The sequence below is a fragment of the Trichosurus vulpecula genome, chromosome 7 (assembly GCF_011100635.1).
Source record: "Trichosurus vulpecula isolate mTriVul1 chromosome 7, mTriVul1.pri, whole genome shotgun sequence".
In the NCBI taxonomy this organism is placed as follows: domain Eukaryota; kingdom Metazoa; phylum Chordata; class Mammalia; order Diprotodontia; family Phalangeridae; genus Trichosurus; species Trichosurus vulpecula.
This window is the reverse complement of record NC_050579.1, coordinates 80,210,541-80,229,512: the sequence shown is the minus strand read 5'-3', so window position 1 is coordinate 80,229,512 and position 18,972 is coordinate 80,210,541. Positions and strand designations below refer to the sequence as shown.

Here is an 18,972-nt window from a genome sequence, read left to right as displayed (position 1 = left end):
CTTACACCAATCAGAAGAGATCAAGCTTATCCCAGAGTTGGCTGTACCTCACTAGGCCTCAGGTATCACATGAAGCTATTATCTATCTATACTATTCCCTGATGCTTTTATTTCGCCATGCAAATCCAGGCTCCAAATTCTGTTTACTTGTCAGCTTTGACGAAGTTTTCTCCTGACTTAAAGAAAGTCATTTGAAATCAATTGAAGTAAAGGAAGAACATAAAACTAGGGATCATGGGATCAGGATTTTTTTTTAAAAAATTGAATAGCAATAGAACTTTGGAAAAGTCAACTAACTACTTTGGACCCAACTTTCCCTGAGAGCAGATGATAAATTCAAGGCTTCTTTAACTTCCAGAAAGGCCGGTATTATCCAACTAGAAGCTAATATAACTGCACCAACCAGTACTTGACTATGGGATGGAGAACATGAATTTGATGCAGTTGCTTTTCTTCTTCTCCTACTCTTCTAAATATTCTCTTCTTATCTCTTTTAAGAGACAGCATGGTACAGTAAAAAGGATATTGACTCTGGAATCATAAAACCTAGTTTGAATCCCAGCTCTGCCCACTTCTTGTGTGGCCTTAGGACAGCCAACTCTATTCAATTTTCTCATCTGTACAATGAGTGGAATGGACTAGATGACCGCTCAAGTCCCCTCATGCTCGAAAAGTATTATGCTATCAAGTCCTCTTCCCCTTTTAAAACTTACCAAAGTTTAATCCTTGGCCCTTAGGCCTTCTTCCTTGGAGATCTCATCCATTCTTCCCTATTTGTACACCCTGCCCTAATTATCCCTCTGGACTCAGGACCAAAATTTCGAACTGTCTAGTGCCATTTCCTTTAATTCAGTACAACTGAAAAGTAACTATTCATCGTTGCTTCTTAACTACCCAATAACTATTAGTGGTCTCGCCCATGTCCCTGGTATCCTCAGCCACCTAACTTCTTCATATCCAGTTTGTTGCCATGTGCTACATGTGAGTCTTCTTTCCTAGCATCTTTCACACTTTCCTTTTCATTTCCACCTCTACCACCAGCCTTATCACTCCACATCAGGACACCAGAAGGAGGCCATCCTTTAGCCAGGTGGTATCCAAAGAAAGCCTTGCAGAAGATGAGATTTGGTTTGGGTTTTAAAGGACAAGTTGGTTTGGAACTCAACATCTTGTAAAAATGGATGTCGAAAACTACCTTTGCATGTCATTGGGAAAAATAAAATACTATTAAGTGGGTGTCGGGGGTCGAGAAGGGATAAGTAGGATTTGGCTACTCAGACAGCATTGGGCATTGTAGGAGGTGGAAATGCATGAATGAAGACCAAAGGTAGGAAAGAACAAGGGATATTCTGAGACTGAGCAAATCAGATATGTAGGGGAGACTGGTCTGTCTATAGGTTCTCTTTCCTCCTAACCATTCTGCTGCGCACTGCCAGAAGACTGTGTGATCAATTGTTTTTTAGTTGTGTCTGACCCTTCGTGACCCCACATGGGGGGGGCAGTCTTAGCAAAGATACTGGAGTGGTTTGCTACTTCCTTTTCCAGCTTATTTTACAGATGAGAAAACTGAGGCAAACGGGGTTAAGTGATTTGCCCAAAGTCATACAGATAGTTATCTGAGGCTGCATTTGAACTCAATTCTTCCTGATTCCAGGCCTGGTGCTCTATTCACTGCACCACCTAGCTGCCAGAAGATTGGGACTGGGATAGGGACTGGACTTGAGATTTCACTGGTATAGGAAATTCCTGGATAAGGAAACTCCTCCTAAGAAATGCAGACTGGCATCTTCTCTGTGCCTTGTAGAGAGCTGCCCCAAGCAATGCAAAGTTAATTGACTTGCCCAGCATCCCACACCTGGTATCTATAAGAGATGGGACTTGAACCCAGGTCTTCATGGGTCCAAGGCTGGCTCACCATCTACTCTACTATGGAACCTGGATCTTCATAGGTCCAAGTCTGGTTCACCATCCACTCTACTATGGAACCCAAATTTTCATAGGTCCAACGCTGGTTCACCATCCACTCTACTATGGAACCTAGGTTTTTCATAGATCAAAGGCTGGCTCACCATCCACTCTACTATGATGCCTCCTTAACAGCAGGATAATAATCCTAAAACATCACTTTGATCATGTCACTAGTCAAAAACTGTTAATAACTCTCCAATGGGTATAGGACAAAATTTGAATTCCTTGGCCTAGAATTTAAGACCTTCCATATTCTTGCCCAACCTACCATTCCAGATTCCCTTAAGAAACCCTACACCCAAGTCATATTCATTTATTTGCCATCCCCTGAACATTTCTAGACTTTGCTATCTCTGTATTTTACTCATGCCATGCCACTCCCTTGGAAGCCCTAAGCCAGGGCATGTAACTTTTTACCTATCTACAACTGGAAGCTTCTAGGCAGGTAGTGTTAACTACTTAATGGGCCTTTGCTCATCCACCCCTCTCCATTTTTTAATGCTCTCTCCCTCTTTATCTTGTATTATTTAGTATATGCATTGCTTTTACTTATCTCTGTTACTATAGTGGAGAGAGTACTCGCTCTGGAAAACCTATATTGAAATCCCATCTTGGACATGGACTACCTGTGTGACCCTGGTCAAATCACTTCATGTCCTTGGTCTTCAGTTTACACATTTATAAAACAAAGGGACTGAACGAAATGCCTCTGAGGTTCCTGCTATCCCTATGATCTGTGTATGTGTTGTATCTATCCCAACAGAGGCTCCTTGAGGGGAGGGACTGTTTGGGTCTTGAGACTCCATCCCCGGTGCCAAGTAAAGGGTCTTGCACATAGTCAATATTTAACATATTTTTTTTAAATTGAACATCTTATACTTTTTCACATGCTGCTCATTTCCTAAAAATAGTCTCTTAAACTCTTAATCTCTCTGTAGGCTTGATTTGAATGAACTTACCTTAGAAGATTTCCTCTGGCCAAACTCTGTTCTCGAGAGGGCACATTGCACATATTGAGGCTCAGTCTTTTTGTGGTTTCTATTTTTCCCTCTGAGAGGCTGTATTCCCTTGACCGGGCAGGAGAAGTGCCGTATCTCTCCTCCAGACATCTCAGCGGCACGGTCCTGTTGATGGGCTGAAAAATAATAGCCCCACTCTGCTGGGATATTGGTCGACGATTCCCCACGTAGCACCTGACTAAGCCTGGGATGGTGTCAAAGCTTTCCTGATCAAACTGATACTGGATACGGCAGTAGGCTTCATTGAGACGGAGAACTGTCTTATTGATCTTGAAATGTTGGGCTGTATTCTTCCACTGACAGGTCAAGACGAAGTTTCCAGGGCTAGAGAGAGAATCCCGCACCAAGAAGTCTCCATCTCGCTGCACAAGACTCTCTGATACCTTTAGGGTAAAACCACATGGGAGACAGAAACAGGAGAGTCGATCTTACATACCATATTATTATCATTAACTACCTACATTTCTTCAGACATAACTGCTGGTGATGCTAAAATTTTCTTTTGTGCTTTCCACTTTCCCCACCCAAATGGCAGAGTACTAGAATATAAAATTCATATAATATTAGGCAAATAAACTTTTTGGGACAGAACGAGGAAGAAATGGTATCTGATAACTTTTTCCTCTCAAGATTTATATGTTTTATATGTATCATCAACAAAATTGTCTACTTCCTTGTCTTTCTCTTGACTCTCTTGACTTTCCAGTGTCTAGTAAATGCAAATCCAGTTTCATCTACCCATGGCCACAGAATAGGGATATTTTAGCCAAACACATAAGCTAGGTAAATAAGAATTACCACATAGATCATCATAATCATCAAAAAAATGGACTATATGTCAAATCACTATTTCAAACTGCTTGCTTCTGGAGAGGAAAAAAGTATAATAAAAATTATATAATGTAATATAAATTCTACATATTCCTTTCAAATTTGTTCTGCCTCACTGTGCTTCCTGCTGAACTTTCTTCTTTTCCCTTCTGTGCATTTTTTAAATGTTACAATGGCCTTTTGGGGGCATTTCTGTTACTGACCCCACCTTCTACCCTAGAACCCCTGCCCTCTATTCACAACTGAAAGAAAAAAGAAAAAAAAAAAGAAATCCTTGTTACACATAAGCCGAGTCAAGCAAACTGAATCCACATCCTAATAAATATAGGTCTTACAACCTTGACCATAAACATAAGTCTCCTCCTGCACCTCAAGCCTTCTGCCTCACCGTAACATGCTTCATTATAAGTCTCCTGAAGTTACGGTTGGTCATTTCACTGAGCAGAGTTCTTAAGTCCTTCAAAGTTGAATTTCTTTACGATGTTATTGTCCTGGTATAAATAGTTCTCCTGGTCCTCATAATTTCACCCTGTAATAGTTAATACTACCCAGGATTTTCTGCAGCCAATTCTCATGATGCAATAATATTCCCTGGCATTCACATACCACAATCTGTTCAGTCATTCCCCAATTGATGGGTACCCTGTTAGATTCTAGTTCTTTGTTTCTCTCACCCCATCCCTTTCAGGAAATTATTTTCCTGGGACTATTCCCTTTCCAGTATTATCCTTCTTCCTCTTTTACCCCCAGCCCCATCCCCTTTATTCCCTGCTTGTTTCTCTGTTGAGTTTGATATATTTTTTAATATTAATTTTTATTGGTGTCTCTTTTTAAATAATACAATTCCCCTAGTATCCTTCCCCAACACTGACAGCCAAACCATAACAAATACTATCTTTTAAAGACAAATAATAGAAAAAGAGAAAATAGCATAACTGATCTGATCCTGTGATCAATGCATAGAAAAAGGCTGAAAAAACGTGCAATGTACAACACCTGTGGGCCTCCCACATCTTCAAAGGAGTGGGTGAGAGGGTCTTTTCATGTTTCTTCTTTTGTTCTTTATCATTTTGTTATGTTCACTCCAGTTATATTATTGTGGTCACTTTGTACATTGTGGTCACGCATACATTGCTTCCTTGGTTCTGTTTACTTCACTCCGCATCAGTTCATACAGATCCTCCCATGCTTCTCTGTATTTATCACATTAAGCATTTCTTATAGGACAGTAATATTCTATGACATTTATGTACCACAATTTGTATTATTGTTGTTGTTCTAACATTTTTCAGTTGTGTCCAACTCTTCATGACCCCATTTGGGGTTTTCTTGGCAAAGATACTGGAGTGGTTTGCTATTTCCTTCTACAGCTCATTTTACAGATGAGGAAACTGAGGCAAGTGACATTAAGTGACTTGACCAGGGTCAAATAGGAAGTATCTGAGGCTGTATTGGAACTCAGTTCTTCCCGTCTCCAGGCTCAGAGCTCTATTCACTCACTACACCACCTACCTGCCTTTAGCTATTCCCTAACTAATGGGCATCTGTTTCCAATTCTATGTTGTCACAAAAAGGTGCTACTATAAACATTCTGGCATATACAGGAGCTTCCTTCTTATCAATGACATCTTTGGAATATAAGCCTATATTTCTAAATCAAAGGGTATGGTAGTCATTTTATTTACATAATTCCAAAGTGCTTTCCAAAATGGTTGCACTGAATCACAAGTTCCACCAACAATGCACTAATGTGCCTGTCTTCCCACAACCCTTCCAACATTAATTATTCCTGTCTCTTGTCAGTCTTTGCCAATTTGCAGCATGGGGTCAAATCTCAGGGTGGTTTTGATTTACATTTCTCTTATCATTAGTGATTTAAAAAGTTAGATTCATTTCTACAACAAACTGCGTTCAACCCTCCCTTGTCCATTTCAGATAAGAGGGATGTTCATCCGATGCCCTCTCCTTCCACCTGGTTCCTCCATGTTTCTATATTTTCTCACAGACTCCAATTATGAGAAAGAACAGGTTCTACTCCCTTATTCATCTTTTCTATACTACTAAATTTCTTTTATCCTCCTCCCTTTTCCTTCTCCTCTTCAAACTCTTAAAATAAAACCAATCTACCCCAAGGTACTTTTAAAAAAATTATTTAACTATCTTAGTATTCTTTAAAGACATCTGTGTTCTCAAGAGACACTTATTTCTAGCATCATACTGTTCCTTCCAATTGCTCAAACAAATTTACCTTTCGAGGGCTTTCTTTATTCTTGCATATTTCAAAGTTCCTACTCAGTTCTAGTCTTTTCATCGGAAATGCTTGAAAGCCCTCTATCTCAGAAAAAGTCCATTTCCTTCCCTATAAGATTTTTAAGGGTAAGGTTCTTGGTTATAAGCCTCTAGCTTTTGCCTTTTGGAGTATTAAATTCCAACATCTCCTCTCTCATTTGTGTAATGTCGACTGGTTCCCAGGTACCATATTTCCCCATGCATAAGATGCACCTTAATTTGGGGGCCCGAAATTTGAAAAAAAAATGTGTTACATAAAGTTATTGAACTCGAGTTTTATTCTTCTGCTCATAGCTTTCAGGCATCTTTTGGGCAAGTCTGGTGTGTGTATGCATGCTTGGTCCATTCCCTTTCAAGAACCTGAAGCACCAATTGTGTCCCTTGAAATCAGTAACTTCTTTTTCATCAGCAATTCTTCTTGCCTCATGCTGAACCATCTTTGTGGACACAGGAATTCCAATTGCCCTTTGCTCTTCAATCCATATCTTCAATTCCCTCCCTAAATCAGGCCATTTTGCTGACTTGCCTCTCATGGCCTTCTGCTGTGGCGTTTTCAGTAGAGTTTCTTCTTCCTGTAGCCAGTCTCGGATTGTCTTCTCAGTTGGAGGAGGACCAAACTTACATTCAGCAGCATGATTTCCATTCACTTTTGCAAACTGGATCATTTTTAACTTGAATTCAGCACTGTGGGAAAATCTTTTCTGAGCCATTTCTGGGCAGAACGTGGCAAAACGTAATCAAATGCGAAACAATGCGCACAAAGTAGCAAATGCGAAACAATGAGCACAAAGACAACAAGAGCGAAAAAGCGGGTAATGCAAGTAAAAAAAACTACAACCACTGTATAAGACACACCCAATTTTTAGACTCCCAATTTTTCCCCCAAAAGGGTATGTCTTATACATGGGGAAATACGGTAATTGTACTACTTCTAAGCCTTATAATATTCTTCCTTTGACTTGGGAGCTCTGGATTTTGGCTGTGACATTCCCAGGATTTTTCTTTTCTTTTTTTTTTTTTCAGAAGGTGATGGGTGGATTCTTATCTTCCTTTTGCCTTCTGATTTCAATACATCTGGGCAGTTTTCATTTATGACTTCTTGAAATATAGTGTCCAGGATTTTAAAACCATGGTTTTCAGAAATTCCAGTGATTCTTTATCTTTCCTTAACTCATTTTCCAGGTCTGTTTATTTCTGATATCTTAATTTTTCTACTTTCTCAATAATTTGATTTTGTTCTCTTTTTCTCCTTCTTCTAGCTATTTAAATAATCCATTTTTCTTCCTTCAAGTCTTTCTTTGCAACTGTAATAGTTACTCTGGTCTTCCTGTGATCTACAATAAGTCCATATACTGGTCAGTGTCTCCTTTTGTTGACTCTCATCTCTAGCTTTAGTTCCTCAACTGAGGCTTTGTGCCAAGCCAAGGTTCAAGCCCTGAGGCCCAGTGCTGGGTCTTTGGGGTTCAGAGCATTGGATCTTCATGTCCTTCAATGCCATCCCAGTATGGAATTCCCTAATCCTACAGGTAAGGAAACTGAGGACCAAAGGGATTAAAAGACTTGCCTAGAGTCACTAACAATGTTAATGGCAGAGCCAGGTCTACAAAGAACCCAGATTCCCTGATGCTCTGAATATAATATACTTACTATCAAAACTCTACCCCACACCACCAAAAACTATCAAAGAAAGCCATTAAGTCCCCATGTAGCCAGTCTTCCACCCGCCAATATATTTGTATTTATTTCATTAAATATTTCCTAATTACATGTAAAGAAAATTTTTAACATTCATTTTTAAAAATGTTGAGTTCCAAAGTCTCTCCCTTCCTTTCCCCTCTCCTCCCTCCTTGAGAAGGCAAGCAATTTTGTATCGTCATACATCTGAAGTCATGCAAAACATATTTCCATATTAGCTATGTTGCAAAAGAAAACACAGGCCAAAAAACTATATGAAAAATAAAGAAAGTCTAAAAAAGTATGTTTCAGTCTGTACTCAGAGTTCATCAATTTTCTCTCTCTAGGTGTGGTTAGTATTTTTCATCATGGGTCCTTTGGAATTATCTTAGATCACTATCTTGATCAGAGTAGCTATGTCTTTCACAGTTGATTGTCTTTACAATATTGTATATAAGCAATCTTTTACCAAGTCTTATCATGTCTATCTCCCCCACATCTCTTGTATATATTATTCCCTTTTCTCCACCTACACAGCCCAGTACAGGCCCTCATCGGCTTATACCTGGACAACTATGATAGCTCTTCTAGGAAGCACTTAATAAATGCTTCATTTATCTATCTGGTGGTCTCCCTGGCTTGATTCTATCCCCACTCCTGGCCATACTCAGTCGCCATAGCGATCTTCCTAAAGATTGGGTGTGCTTCTTTCACCCTGCCCCACACCTACTCAAAAAGCTCAAATGGTTCCCTACTACTTCCAGGACCAAGTAGATAAAATGCTTTATTTGGCTTTTTTTTAAGCCCTTCATAATCTGGCTCCTCCATACCTTCCTAATTTGTACACTTTACTCCTTTACTGAAGTTACCAGTCCAGCTATATTGGTCTTGTTCTTCCTCCAACTGGACACCCCATGTCCTAATTCTGTGCCTTGGCATTGGCTCTTTTCCATGCCAGTCAATCAATAAACATTTATTAAATGTGCCTAGTCTCAAGAAGCTTCCCAATGACTAGGGGAAGACAATACAGAAAAGGAAGCTAAAACAAAACATAGGGGTGATGGGTGAGATGAGGGGAGGGCTGGGAAGGTACTAGACAAGAGGCATGGTGGGAAAGCCAGACAGGTACCAAAGAAGTGCAGCCAGGTAGGACATGAGGAGCTGTTCTGAGCTGAGCTCCCTTCTTAAATGGAATGTTTTCCATTTTATTTTTTGGACATTCTCTTTACCACCATCTCCTAGATTCCCTAGTTTTCTTCAATACTGAGCTCAAATCTCACCATCTGTAGGAGGCTATTCCTGGTCCTCCCACCATGGCTAGTGCCTTTCCTCTGGTGTTACCTTCCACTTAACATTGTATGTTAATGTATGTACATAGTGTTCCTTCCCATCCATCCACCCACCATTAGAATGTTGAATCAATCGCTCAAGGGTAGGAGCCTCAGTATCCTTGGCACAGTGTTTGGCATATAGTAAGTTCTTAATAAATGCTTGTTGACTGACTGAGGTCCCTTCCAGCTCTGAGATTTTTGTATGACAATTTAGTTTTTCTCCTGAATTAGTCAAATTTATTGCTGTTGAGTGTTTCAGTCATATCCAACTCTTTGTTGGGGTCTTCTTGGCAAAGGTACTGGAGTGCTTTGCCATTGTCTTCTATAACTTATTTTACAGATGAGGAAACTGAGGCAAACAGGGTTAAGTGACTTGCCCAGGGTCATGCAGCTAGTAAGTGTCTGAGGCCAGATTTGAACTCAGGAAGATGAGTCTTCCTGACTCCAGGCCTGGTACTCCATTCACTGTGCCACCTAGCTGCCCATACTGGTCTTAAGGAGTCCTAAAAAATTACTGAACACACACAAAAGGGGGGAAACCTCCCAGCATAATCAATTCAAAAAGTGAAAATAATGTGCAATATGCAACCTATAAGGACCTCCCATCTTTGCAGAAGGGTGACTTGGGAGTATCTTCTCCTAGATCTTTTGAGCCATGCATCTTTTTTATAATTTTGCAACATTCACTTTTTAAAATAGGATTTTATTTTTCCAATTACATGTAAAGATAATTTTAAATATCCATTCAAAAAATTTTTGAGTTCCAATTTTTTTCCCTTCTTCTCACCACCCCGCCCCTGCAAAAGGCAAGCAATTTAATCTAGGTTGTTTTTGTGTAGTCATATAAAACAGATTTCCATATCAGTCAGCAACATTCACTTTAGAAAATTCCCCCACTGGGGGTATAATAAGGAAATTAAGTGGTGTAGTGGCTAGAGCACCGGGTTTGTAATGAGGAAGGCCTAAGTTCAAATCTTGTCTCAGATACTTATTAACCATGCGACCTTGGACACGTCACCTAACTGCTCTCTTGGTTTCCTCATCTGTAAAATGAGGGTTTTGGACTCGATAACTTCTAGGATCCTTTCCGGCCCTAATGCTATGATCCTATGCCCAAATTCTGAAGAGCGGAGAGTTTGCTGCAGGTGGCATAACTAAATAACTCCTTTTGTGTGATGATGTTTGTGGCATAGGTTACCAAAGTCACATCACAGGTCACAGAATATAAAAAATGGAGAAGAATCCTTAGACTCTACCCGTTGGTTCAAGAGAAGTAGGTATTAGTTTCAGGAAGAACACAAGAATGTACACTTTAAAGGAGCATCTTTGATAGTGCTAAAATGTCTGCCATATATATATTTTTTGAAGATTCAGAACTGAATACATATAAACACATACATGTATGCATTTCTATTTCTATCCATCTCTACTTATAAAGATAGAGATTTGGATATCTGTATATCTTTGTCTAGATATCTATCTATATGTATCTATCTAGTGATCTATATCGATCATTATCTCTATAGTATATATATATATATGTATATATATACATATATATGTGTGTGTATATATATATATATACATATATATATATATATATATATATATCATCCATCCATGGATGTATATGTGTATATATCTATGCATATATAAAATACATATATATGAATGCAAATAAAAAGACTTTCTATTTTTTTTATCACAATCTGTTTACTAAGTTCTCAGAATGAGCTAAAGCCAAAATGGACTTTGTACTTCTGACCCTGACATTTCCCTATGGTTCCTTTATAGAAGAGGGCGTGTTAAGTAAATAGCACATTGCACATGATGCAGATCGTCCAGCTAGAATCTCTTTTGTTTTACCCACAGAGGAGCTCCTAAAAGGTCTCAGAACGCAGTAGCTAGAGGTGGTTCAGCTGGCCATTTGCCTGGGAAAGTCTGCCTTCTCTATTTGCTCTGAACCAAAGAAAGAGACAGAAAGACAAGAGGGCTGCGGACATGAGAGATACCTGTCGGGGAATGCGCCCGTGATACCAGGCGTGGCTGCGTAAGTCCTCGCCACTGAGCTGCAGCTCTTCCTCCAGTTCCTTCTTCAGCAGCTTCTCTGGGGTCCTGTCCATGATGTGTCTTTCCTTGGAGAACTGTAATAAAAGGCATGAGCAGTGATTTTGCTTTCCCTAGACCACCTGGCACGTCATACCCCAAGGGCCAGACACCTGCTTTGATAGCCAAGCTAGCACTTGCCAAAACTTCAGTTTAGTTCAGGTTGAGGAACCTGGATAAAAGCCGCCGTCCACAGTGACCTTTCATTCTGCCAGCCGCTAATGTGTCATAAAAATGTCATCTTTGCATGGGGAACATGGCAGGAAGTCCCGCCAAGGTCCTTGTTGTTTAATCAACCAGCTGAGGTGGCAGGTACCTTTAATACCATCTGGGGCCCGGCAGGAGAGCCATGAGTAGATTTAATGGGTGGCAGCTGCAGGTGGGGCCTGTATGGCACGTTTCCTTAAGGATCAGGCTCCTCTGGGATTTTCTCATTTTACCTCATGACACCAGAGGAGGAAACAGCTAGGTACTTAGTGAGAGGACTTGGGTTCAAATCCTCTCTCTAGTATTTTCTACTTGAATAACTTTCAGCAAGTCACTTAACCTCCACAGGCCTCAGTTTCCCCACCTATGAAATGAGGGGGCTGGCCTATGACAGGGGTGGGGAACCTGTGGCCTCAAGGCCACATGTGGCCCTCTGGGTCCTCAAGTGCAGCCTTGCCAAATTTTGTTCTGTGAAGTTTGGATTCAGTCAAAGAGCTGCACTTGGGGACCCAGAGGACCACATGTGACGTTTGAGGCCACAGGCTCCCCACCCCTGGCCTATGGTCTCTGAGGTCCTTTCCGGCTCTTGTCAATGATCCTCTCAAGGATGAAGAGAGGTACATTTCACTGACCAGATTTCAGCAACCCCCCCACCCCCACCACCCTCTTGGTTTCATGCTAGCGGAGGCAAAATATTCTGAATACGAGAGGACAAATGTTTCCAGGCATAGTTCTGAATCCTCAATCATCTGGAATGTATAGACACAAACTTGGAACTTAGTTAGGTGTGAATGTTCTAATATGCTGGTGCAACAGATTTTCCGGCTCTAAGGGAAGGCAGCTCACCAATAGTTCACTAGAATCACAATATTACACTATCAAAACAAATATTTACAAGCCTGGAAAGGCTTGTAGAATCTCTTAAGTTACCTACTGTGGGCTAGGAACAGAGGACCCAGACACAAAAATTAACCCCTCAAAGAGCTCACAAGAAGAGTAAGAGAACTTAGATATTCTCTAGAGGCCGAGGGGACCTGAGAGATGCAGTACAATTCTCTTTCTTTTCAAGGGAGGAAAATGAAACCCAATGAGGAGAAATCGCTTGGCCATGGTTCCAGATGTCCTCAGCATCTGCATCGGGAATCACACCCCTCCCTCTGATTCCACATCTGGACTCTCACTGCTATTTGGGATGTGTTAAGTTAAGAGGAATTATACCCACATTCTTCTTCATTCAAACAAATGCTAGACCCCTACACCTGAAATCCTAGCCTAGTCCTTCCATGCATTCTGATCTACATCCTGAACCAATTCAAGGAGGTATCTCAGTCTGTGGGGACAGTTGAGAGGTAGAAAATCAAAGTCACACATGTTAGCTGTTCAGGATATGTTTGGGTCTAACTTAGAGACTCTAGAAAGCTGGCTTTTCTGCATTCATAAATGTGAAATAATAATAATAATCATAATGTATAGCCAGCATGGTAGTGGATAGAGAACTGGCTTGGAGCCAGGAAGTCCCAGCTCTGACACATACTGGCTGTGTGACCCTGGGTAGGTCACAATCCTTCAGTGCCCTGGGCAACCTTCTAAGACAGGGGTCCACGAAATTATTTTTAATAACTATATTTCAGTAGACTTGTCTTCCTTTGTAATCCTATGTATTTTATTTTATCCATTATAAAACACTGTTCTGAGAGGGGTGAATGAGTTTTCGCCGGACTGCCAAAGGGGTCTAAGACACAAAAAAAGGTTACGAAGATTTCCTTTAAGGTTATAGGGATAAGAACGAGTCTCCTCACCGGGAATTCATTATATCAATGAAATCATTGCCCCAATCCAAAATAACCCCAGTTTAATTACTGACATTTCTCTAATGCTTTAAGATTTATAAAACACTTTTCTCACAACCACCCCAGGAATGCAGCAATGATTTATCAGGCCCATTTCACAAGAAGAAACTGAGGCTCATGGTCATACAGATAGCCAGGATTCAAACACACATCTCCTCGCTGCCCACAGAATGAGCAGCCTCTTTCAAGATTTATCAGACCACCAACTTCTTGCAACCTAAATCCTCTGAAAGAATCTCTCAATAAATCATGGGTAATCGACACATTAGGGTTCATTTTCTACAGTGCCTGGCACATAGTGGGCTCTTCATAAATACTTGTTCCCTTTCCCTACCCCACCCCCACCTCTGGGAAGAAGAAATTAGTGAAAATCATGGCACATCTTAGGAAAGTTCACCCCTCTGTCTTTGGGCAACCCCATACTTAGGCAGTCCTGGTTAAAGACCTCAGGAGGAGGAGCTGCTTGTTCAATGTTCTTTTCCACAGCATGACCTCCCATTCAGCCCTACATTTCAGTTCCCCCCCCAGTCTGGCTCCATCTAACCTTTCCAAGTATTTGAATACTATCCCCCACCATCTCCCGATTTCCCCAAAATGCAGGATTTCTTCCATCTCCCATTGTCCTGTATTTACCCAGGAACACCTGGAATGCACTCACTCCCTCCTCATCTCTGCCCCTTGGGGATCCTTGTCTTCCTTCAATGCACAGTTCAGGGACTCCCTTCCCCCTCTTCTCTAAACTCTTCCCAGAGTCTCCCCAGTTATTAGCTTTTTCTCTTTCCTCTAACAGCATTATGTGCAGTCTTTTGTGTTCAGGTAGAACATAAGCTCCTTGAGGGGACGGAGGGGCTGTTTCCCCTAGCAGAGCTCCTGGCCCAAAAGGGCCTAAGTAAGCATTTGTTGAACTGAATGGAATCATTCTACCTGTAAAATTCCATTCAGTAAGGACTTACCATATTTACTTGCATATTGCTACTCTTGGTACCTTCTCTCCCTGTTTTTGAAGAGGTAATTTCCTCCTGACAGCCCCCTCTGATTTGTGCCTTGCCTCCTCAAGGTAAAAATTTTAGCATTTTATGGAAGAGCTTCAGCAAAATTTACCCACTTGTATACACACTTAATCAATGTCGGTCTACCAAATGAATCAAGGTTATTACTGGCTGTTCCCGTTGGATCGGGAACAAGTAGTAAGATTTCTGACTCGCAGGGTTTTCTCCGACAAGGATGATATGATATGTTTTCACAGCAGCTGCCATGGAAGATACTGTTTTGTCTGCTTCCCTGATAACAGTCTGAAATCTTGGTAATGGCACGTTCTTTTGTGCTCCTATTGGTAACAGGAAGGCAACTGCTCCCTGGATGTTGGGTTTTTTCTCTAGGAAAATAGTATATGCAACTCCTAGCTATCTCTAGATATATCTGAGCTAGTCGTAGGGCCCCGGATGACAGAATTAAAATGGCCAGGCATGGTAACATACACCTGCAGTCGTTACTGGGGAGTCAGAGGCTAGTGGTTTGCTTGCATTCAGCAGTTTGGAGATGTAGTAAGAGGGAAGCTGATGTTAAGTCCAGCACTAATATGGTGAGCCCCAGGAGCAGAGGGACCCTGCTAGGTTGCCTGAGGAGGAGTGAACTAGACCAGGTCAGAAACAGAGTAGGAAAACAATCAGTATTGGGATTGGGCCCACTGCAGAACAGGGACTGGATTTCTGTTTGTTAAGCTTCGGCAATTCTGTGTATCCCCAGTACTTAGTACAGTGCCTGGCACAAAACGGGTGCTTAATAACTGCTTATTGACTAAAAAGCAATAAGGAAATTGAAAATCAGTGGTGGCATTCTACTTTGAGGATGATGACTTTTACAATTTAAAAAAGTTGAGATGAGTGTGCTAAAGATGAGTTTGGAAGCATTGCTATCGTCTCTACTTCTAGAAGGAGGGCCCCCCCTTGCCTCCCCTTCTAGAGGGAGCCCCCTCCATCTCTGCTTCTGCAGGGAATACCCCCCCCACCTTCCCTCCCCTGCTGCAGGGAGCCCCCCTCCCATCTCTGTTTCTGTAAGGGCCCCCCCTTGCCTCCCATTTTTCTGGGAGCCTCCCTCCCCGCCTCCCCCTGCTTTACTTCCTCAGATCTGACAGATTTGTAGCTGACAGCAGTGGAACAGGGAAAGGCAATTTTTATAAATGGAGAACTTGATGGAGAAGCAAAAAGAACAGGAAACAGCAGGTGTCCCGTGCTCCAGTGCCCTGCTTCTAACACCAAAGGCAGAGTCGTGGGGTTAGAACGCACACAAGGTTTGTCAGGCAGCTGCAGCTGTACTCCAGGAGAGGAACTGAAATTCTCCTTCAACTTTAATTGGACGGGAAAGGAACAATTTGGTCCCAGTCTATTACTCTAGAAACCAAACACTCATTGTCTGCTGCTTGTTAGCGCTGGGGATACAAAGGTAGCGGCACCTACAGGAAGGAGAGCTGGGCTGGGGGTCACAAAGACCTGAGTTGTTAAGGATTCTCCCTGCTACCCTGAAATTACTTTGTATATATTCTATAGCTAATAGCCTGTGCATTCTATGTATATGTATAAAGTCCTAAGAAGAGGTTGTTAGGTGGCACAGCAGACAGAGCCCTGGGCTCAGTCAGGGAGACCCAAGCTCAAATCTGGCCTCAGACACTGGCTACCTGTGTGACCTTGGGCAAGTCACTCATTTGCCTCAGTTTCCCCATCTGAAAAATGGGGATAACAATAGCACCTACCTCCCAAGGCTGTGAGGATCAAATGAGATCCTGTCTATAAAATGCTTAGCATAGTGCCTAGCACTTAGTAGGACATCAGTAGTGATGATGATGATGATGACGTTATCATTTGAGGGGAGGGATTTTCTTTTCGGGGGTGGGGGTGGGTGTGTGTGTGTGTGTGTGTGTGTGTGTGTGTGTGTGTGTGATGGAATCATAGATTTAGGTCCGGAAGGGACCTTAGACATCAGTAGGACCAGCCCCTTCTTTTCACAGATGAGGAAACCTGAGTCCCAGAGAGGCCAGGGTCCCACTGCTTTTTGTTGTTGCTGAGTCATTTCAGTCATGTCTGACTCTTCATGACCCCATTGGGGTTTACTTGGATACTGGAGGATACCAGCTCATTTTACAGATGAGGAAGCTGAGGCAAACAAGGTGAAGTGACTGGCCCAGGGTCACACAGCTAGGGTCTGAAGCCGAATTTGAACTCACAAAGATGGGTCTTCCTGACTCCAGGACCAGTGCCCTATCTACTGTACCTCCTGCTAGCAGGACTAGTAGGTCTTGCTGACTCCATTGTACCACACTCTCCCTTGTAATACCAGTGCCTTGCCCCTCATAAGAATTGAATACACACTTGCTGAAATTAAAATGAATTGCTTTATATCCACCCTCACCAAAACATTCACAAACTCTGCGTGAGCTTCTCTTGAGGAGGGCATTGTAGGGTAGGAGTTGAGGGTGAGAGAGGAGGAAAGAGAGGAGGCCAGCTTTGTTCTGTTTCTTTTATTATTATCATCTCATTCTCACCTTTTTCAATGAAAGTCAGTCAACGAGCATTTATTCAGAGCTTACTATGAGGCCCTGTGCTAAGCAGTGAGAAATGGACCTGAAAATGTTTTACATAATTGTACATGCATAGCCTATATCTGATTGCTTACCATCTCAGAGAGGGAGGAGGGGACAGAGGGATAAATCTGGAACTTGAAACTTTAAATAAAAATGTTTTTAAAAAGTAAAAAAAAAAGAAGGAAGAAAGAAAGAGAGAGAGAGAGAGTGAGAGAGAGAGGGAGAGAGGGAGGGAAGGAAGGAGGGAGGGAGGAAGGAAGGAAGGAAGGAAGGAAGGAAGGAAGGAAGGAAAGAAGGAAAGAAAGAAAGAAAGAAAGAAAGAAAGAAAGAAAGAAAGAAAGAAAGAAAGAAAGAAAGAAAGAAAGAAAGAAAGAAAGAAAGAAAGAGTCCCAAGACAAGCTGCTATCAGGCAACTAGGCCTGGGATTTGAGTAACACAGAGAACTCCCAGATGAGAAAACTCCCTCTACCAATGCAGGTCCAGCTCCTTCTCTGCAACTTAAAGAGTTTTCTTGCCCAGGGTCACCGAGCTGCTAGTATATTTTCTATTTCATATTATTACTCTAATGTACTTTTTCAACCCAGTGTTTTCTACACATGAGAGAGGAACTGGAGCAGATGTAGTATGGCACTTTGACTAGGGTGGGTCTTATTTAGCACAGGAATCACCTCCCAGCCTACAAACTTCCCTTCTCCCTCAGCTTTACCACCAACACACAGCAGCTGTTCTGCACATCTCCCTCCGGAGGAAGTGAGCTTTACGGTTTTGTTGTTGTGTTGTTTGAAATCAAGAACGCTTGCCCCACAATTCCAGACTCTTCTTAGCTTTATTCTGGGGGATTAAGCCATCACATGACTGTCATTAGAAAGAGATGCAAGATGTAAATGAAAGATTTGAAAGAGGTGTGGACAAGTCAACAAGCATTTATGAAACACCCTCTCTGGGCTAAGGGGCAGCAAGCTAGGTGGCACAGGGAATAGGGTGCTGGTCTTCCTGAGGTCAAATCCAGTCTCAGACACTTACTAGCTATGTGACCCTGGGCTAATTAATCACTTAACCCTATTGGCTTCTGTTTCCTCTTCTGTAAAATGAGCTGGAGAAGGAAATGACAAACCACTCTCCTTGGCCAAGAACATCCCACATGGGTCACAAAGAGTTGGACACAACTGAAAAAACCCCCCGAACAACAACTAGGCTAAGTGCTGGAGATAAAAAAAAAGGCAAAGACAGGTTCTGCCCTAAAGGGGAAGGCAATAAGTAAGCAACTATATCCAAATAAGATATACACAAGACCAAGTAGGAGATAATCAACAGATGGAAGGTACTAGCATTAAGAGGAATGTTCTAGATCAAATATCCCCATAAGCTGGACATATAAGAAATCTGGTTGGGAGGCACTGTCAGTCAATAAACATTTAATAAGCACCCATTATGTGCCAGGCACTGTGTTACATTCAGGGGATACAAAAAGAGGCAAAAGACCTGACCTCAAGGAGCTTATAATCTAGTGGCCCTGCCATGGAAAGGTCATGAAACTTTGAGTGCTCAGCTTGGAGCCATGGGCCCAAGTTCAAATCCTGGCTCTGACACTTACTAGCTCTGCTATTTTGTCCAAGTCTCTTAAATTCTTGGTGTCACGTATGTGAAATGAAAAGGATGGATCAGGTGATGCTAAGGTCCCTTCCAGCTGTTGCTCAATAGTCCTAAAATCCCATGGTTTTTTTTTTAACAGTAGGAATAACATAGACATACCACAATCTCTGTGTGTGGCAGTGTCTTTAATACCATTCGCACCTAACCTCAAATAGTGAAGAGCCATTGAATTAGCTGGCCAGCCCCATAACCTTCTAGGACTACTTAAACTTACCTTACACCATCACTGGCTGCAGCAATCAAAGATGGGACCATAGGACCATAAAATTAGAAGGAGGACTTAGAGGTCACTGAACCCAACCTCCCATTATTTGACTGAAGAGAAAATAAAGGCAGAGAGAAGGTAAATGACTTAGTCAAAGTCACACACCCTGGTCTCCTTGAGTCTTGTATCTAGCCGCTATGAAACATTGCTACACATTAATATATATGTCAGCTAATCATGAGAGAGTTTGGTAAAACCAACA

The 18,972-nt window shown here is 41.8% G+C and overlaps 1 protein-coding gene across 2 annotated transcripts in view; it reads right to left on the bottom strand.

The window, feature by feature from the left end:
- Positions 1-18,972, bottom strand: part of BCAR3 (BCAR3 adaptor protein, NSP family member) — a 177,140-nt gene that overhangs the window by 29,522 nt on the left and 128,646 nt on the right. For both annotated transcript variants that reach the window (XM_036767866.1, XM_036767867.1), the window contains 2 exons: positions 11,125-11,256; positions 2,928-3,370 (listed from right to left, as the gene is read on the bottom strand). In XM_036767866.1, the coding sequence (XP_036623761.1) occupies positions 2,928-3,370; positions 11,125-11,256 (575 nt within the window). The remainder of the gene's footprint in view (positions 1-2,927; positions 3,371-11,124; positions 11,257-18,972) is intronic.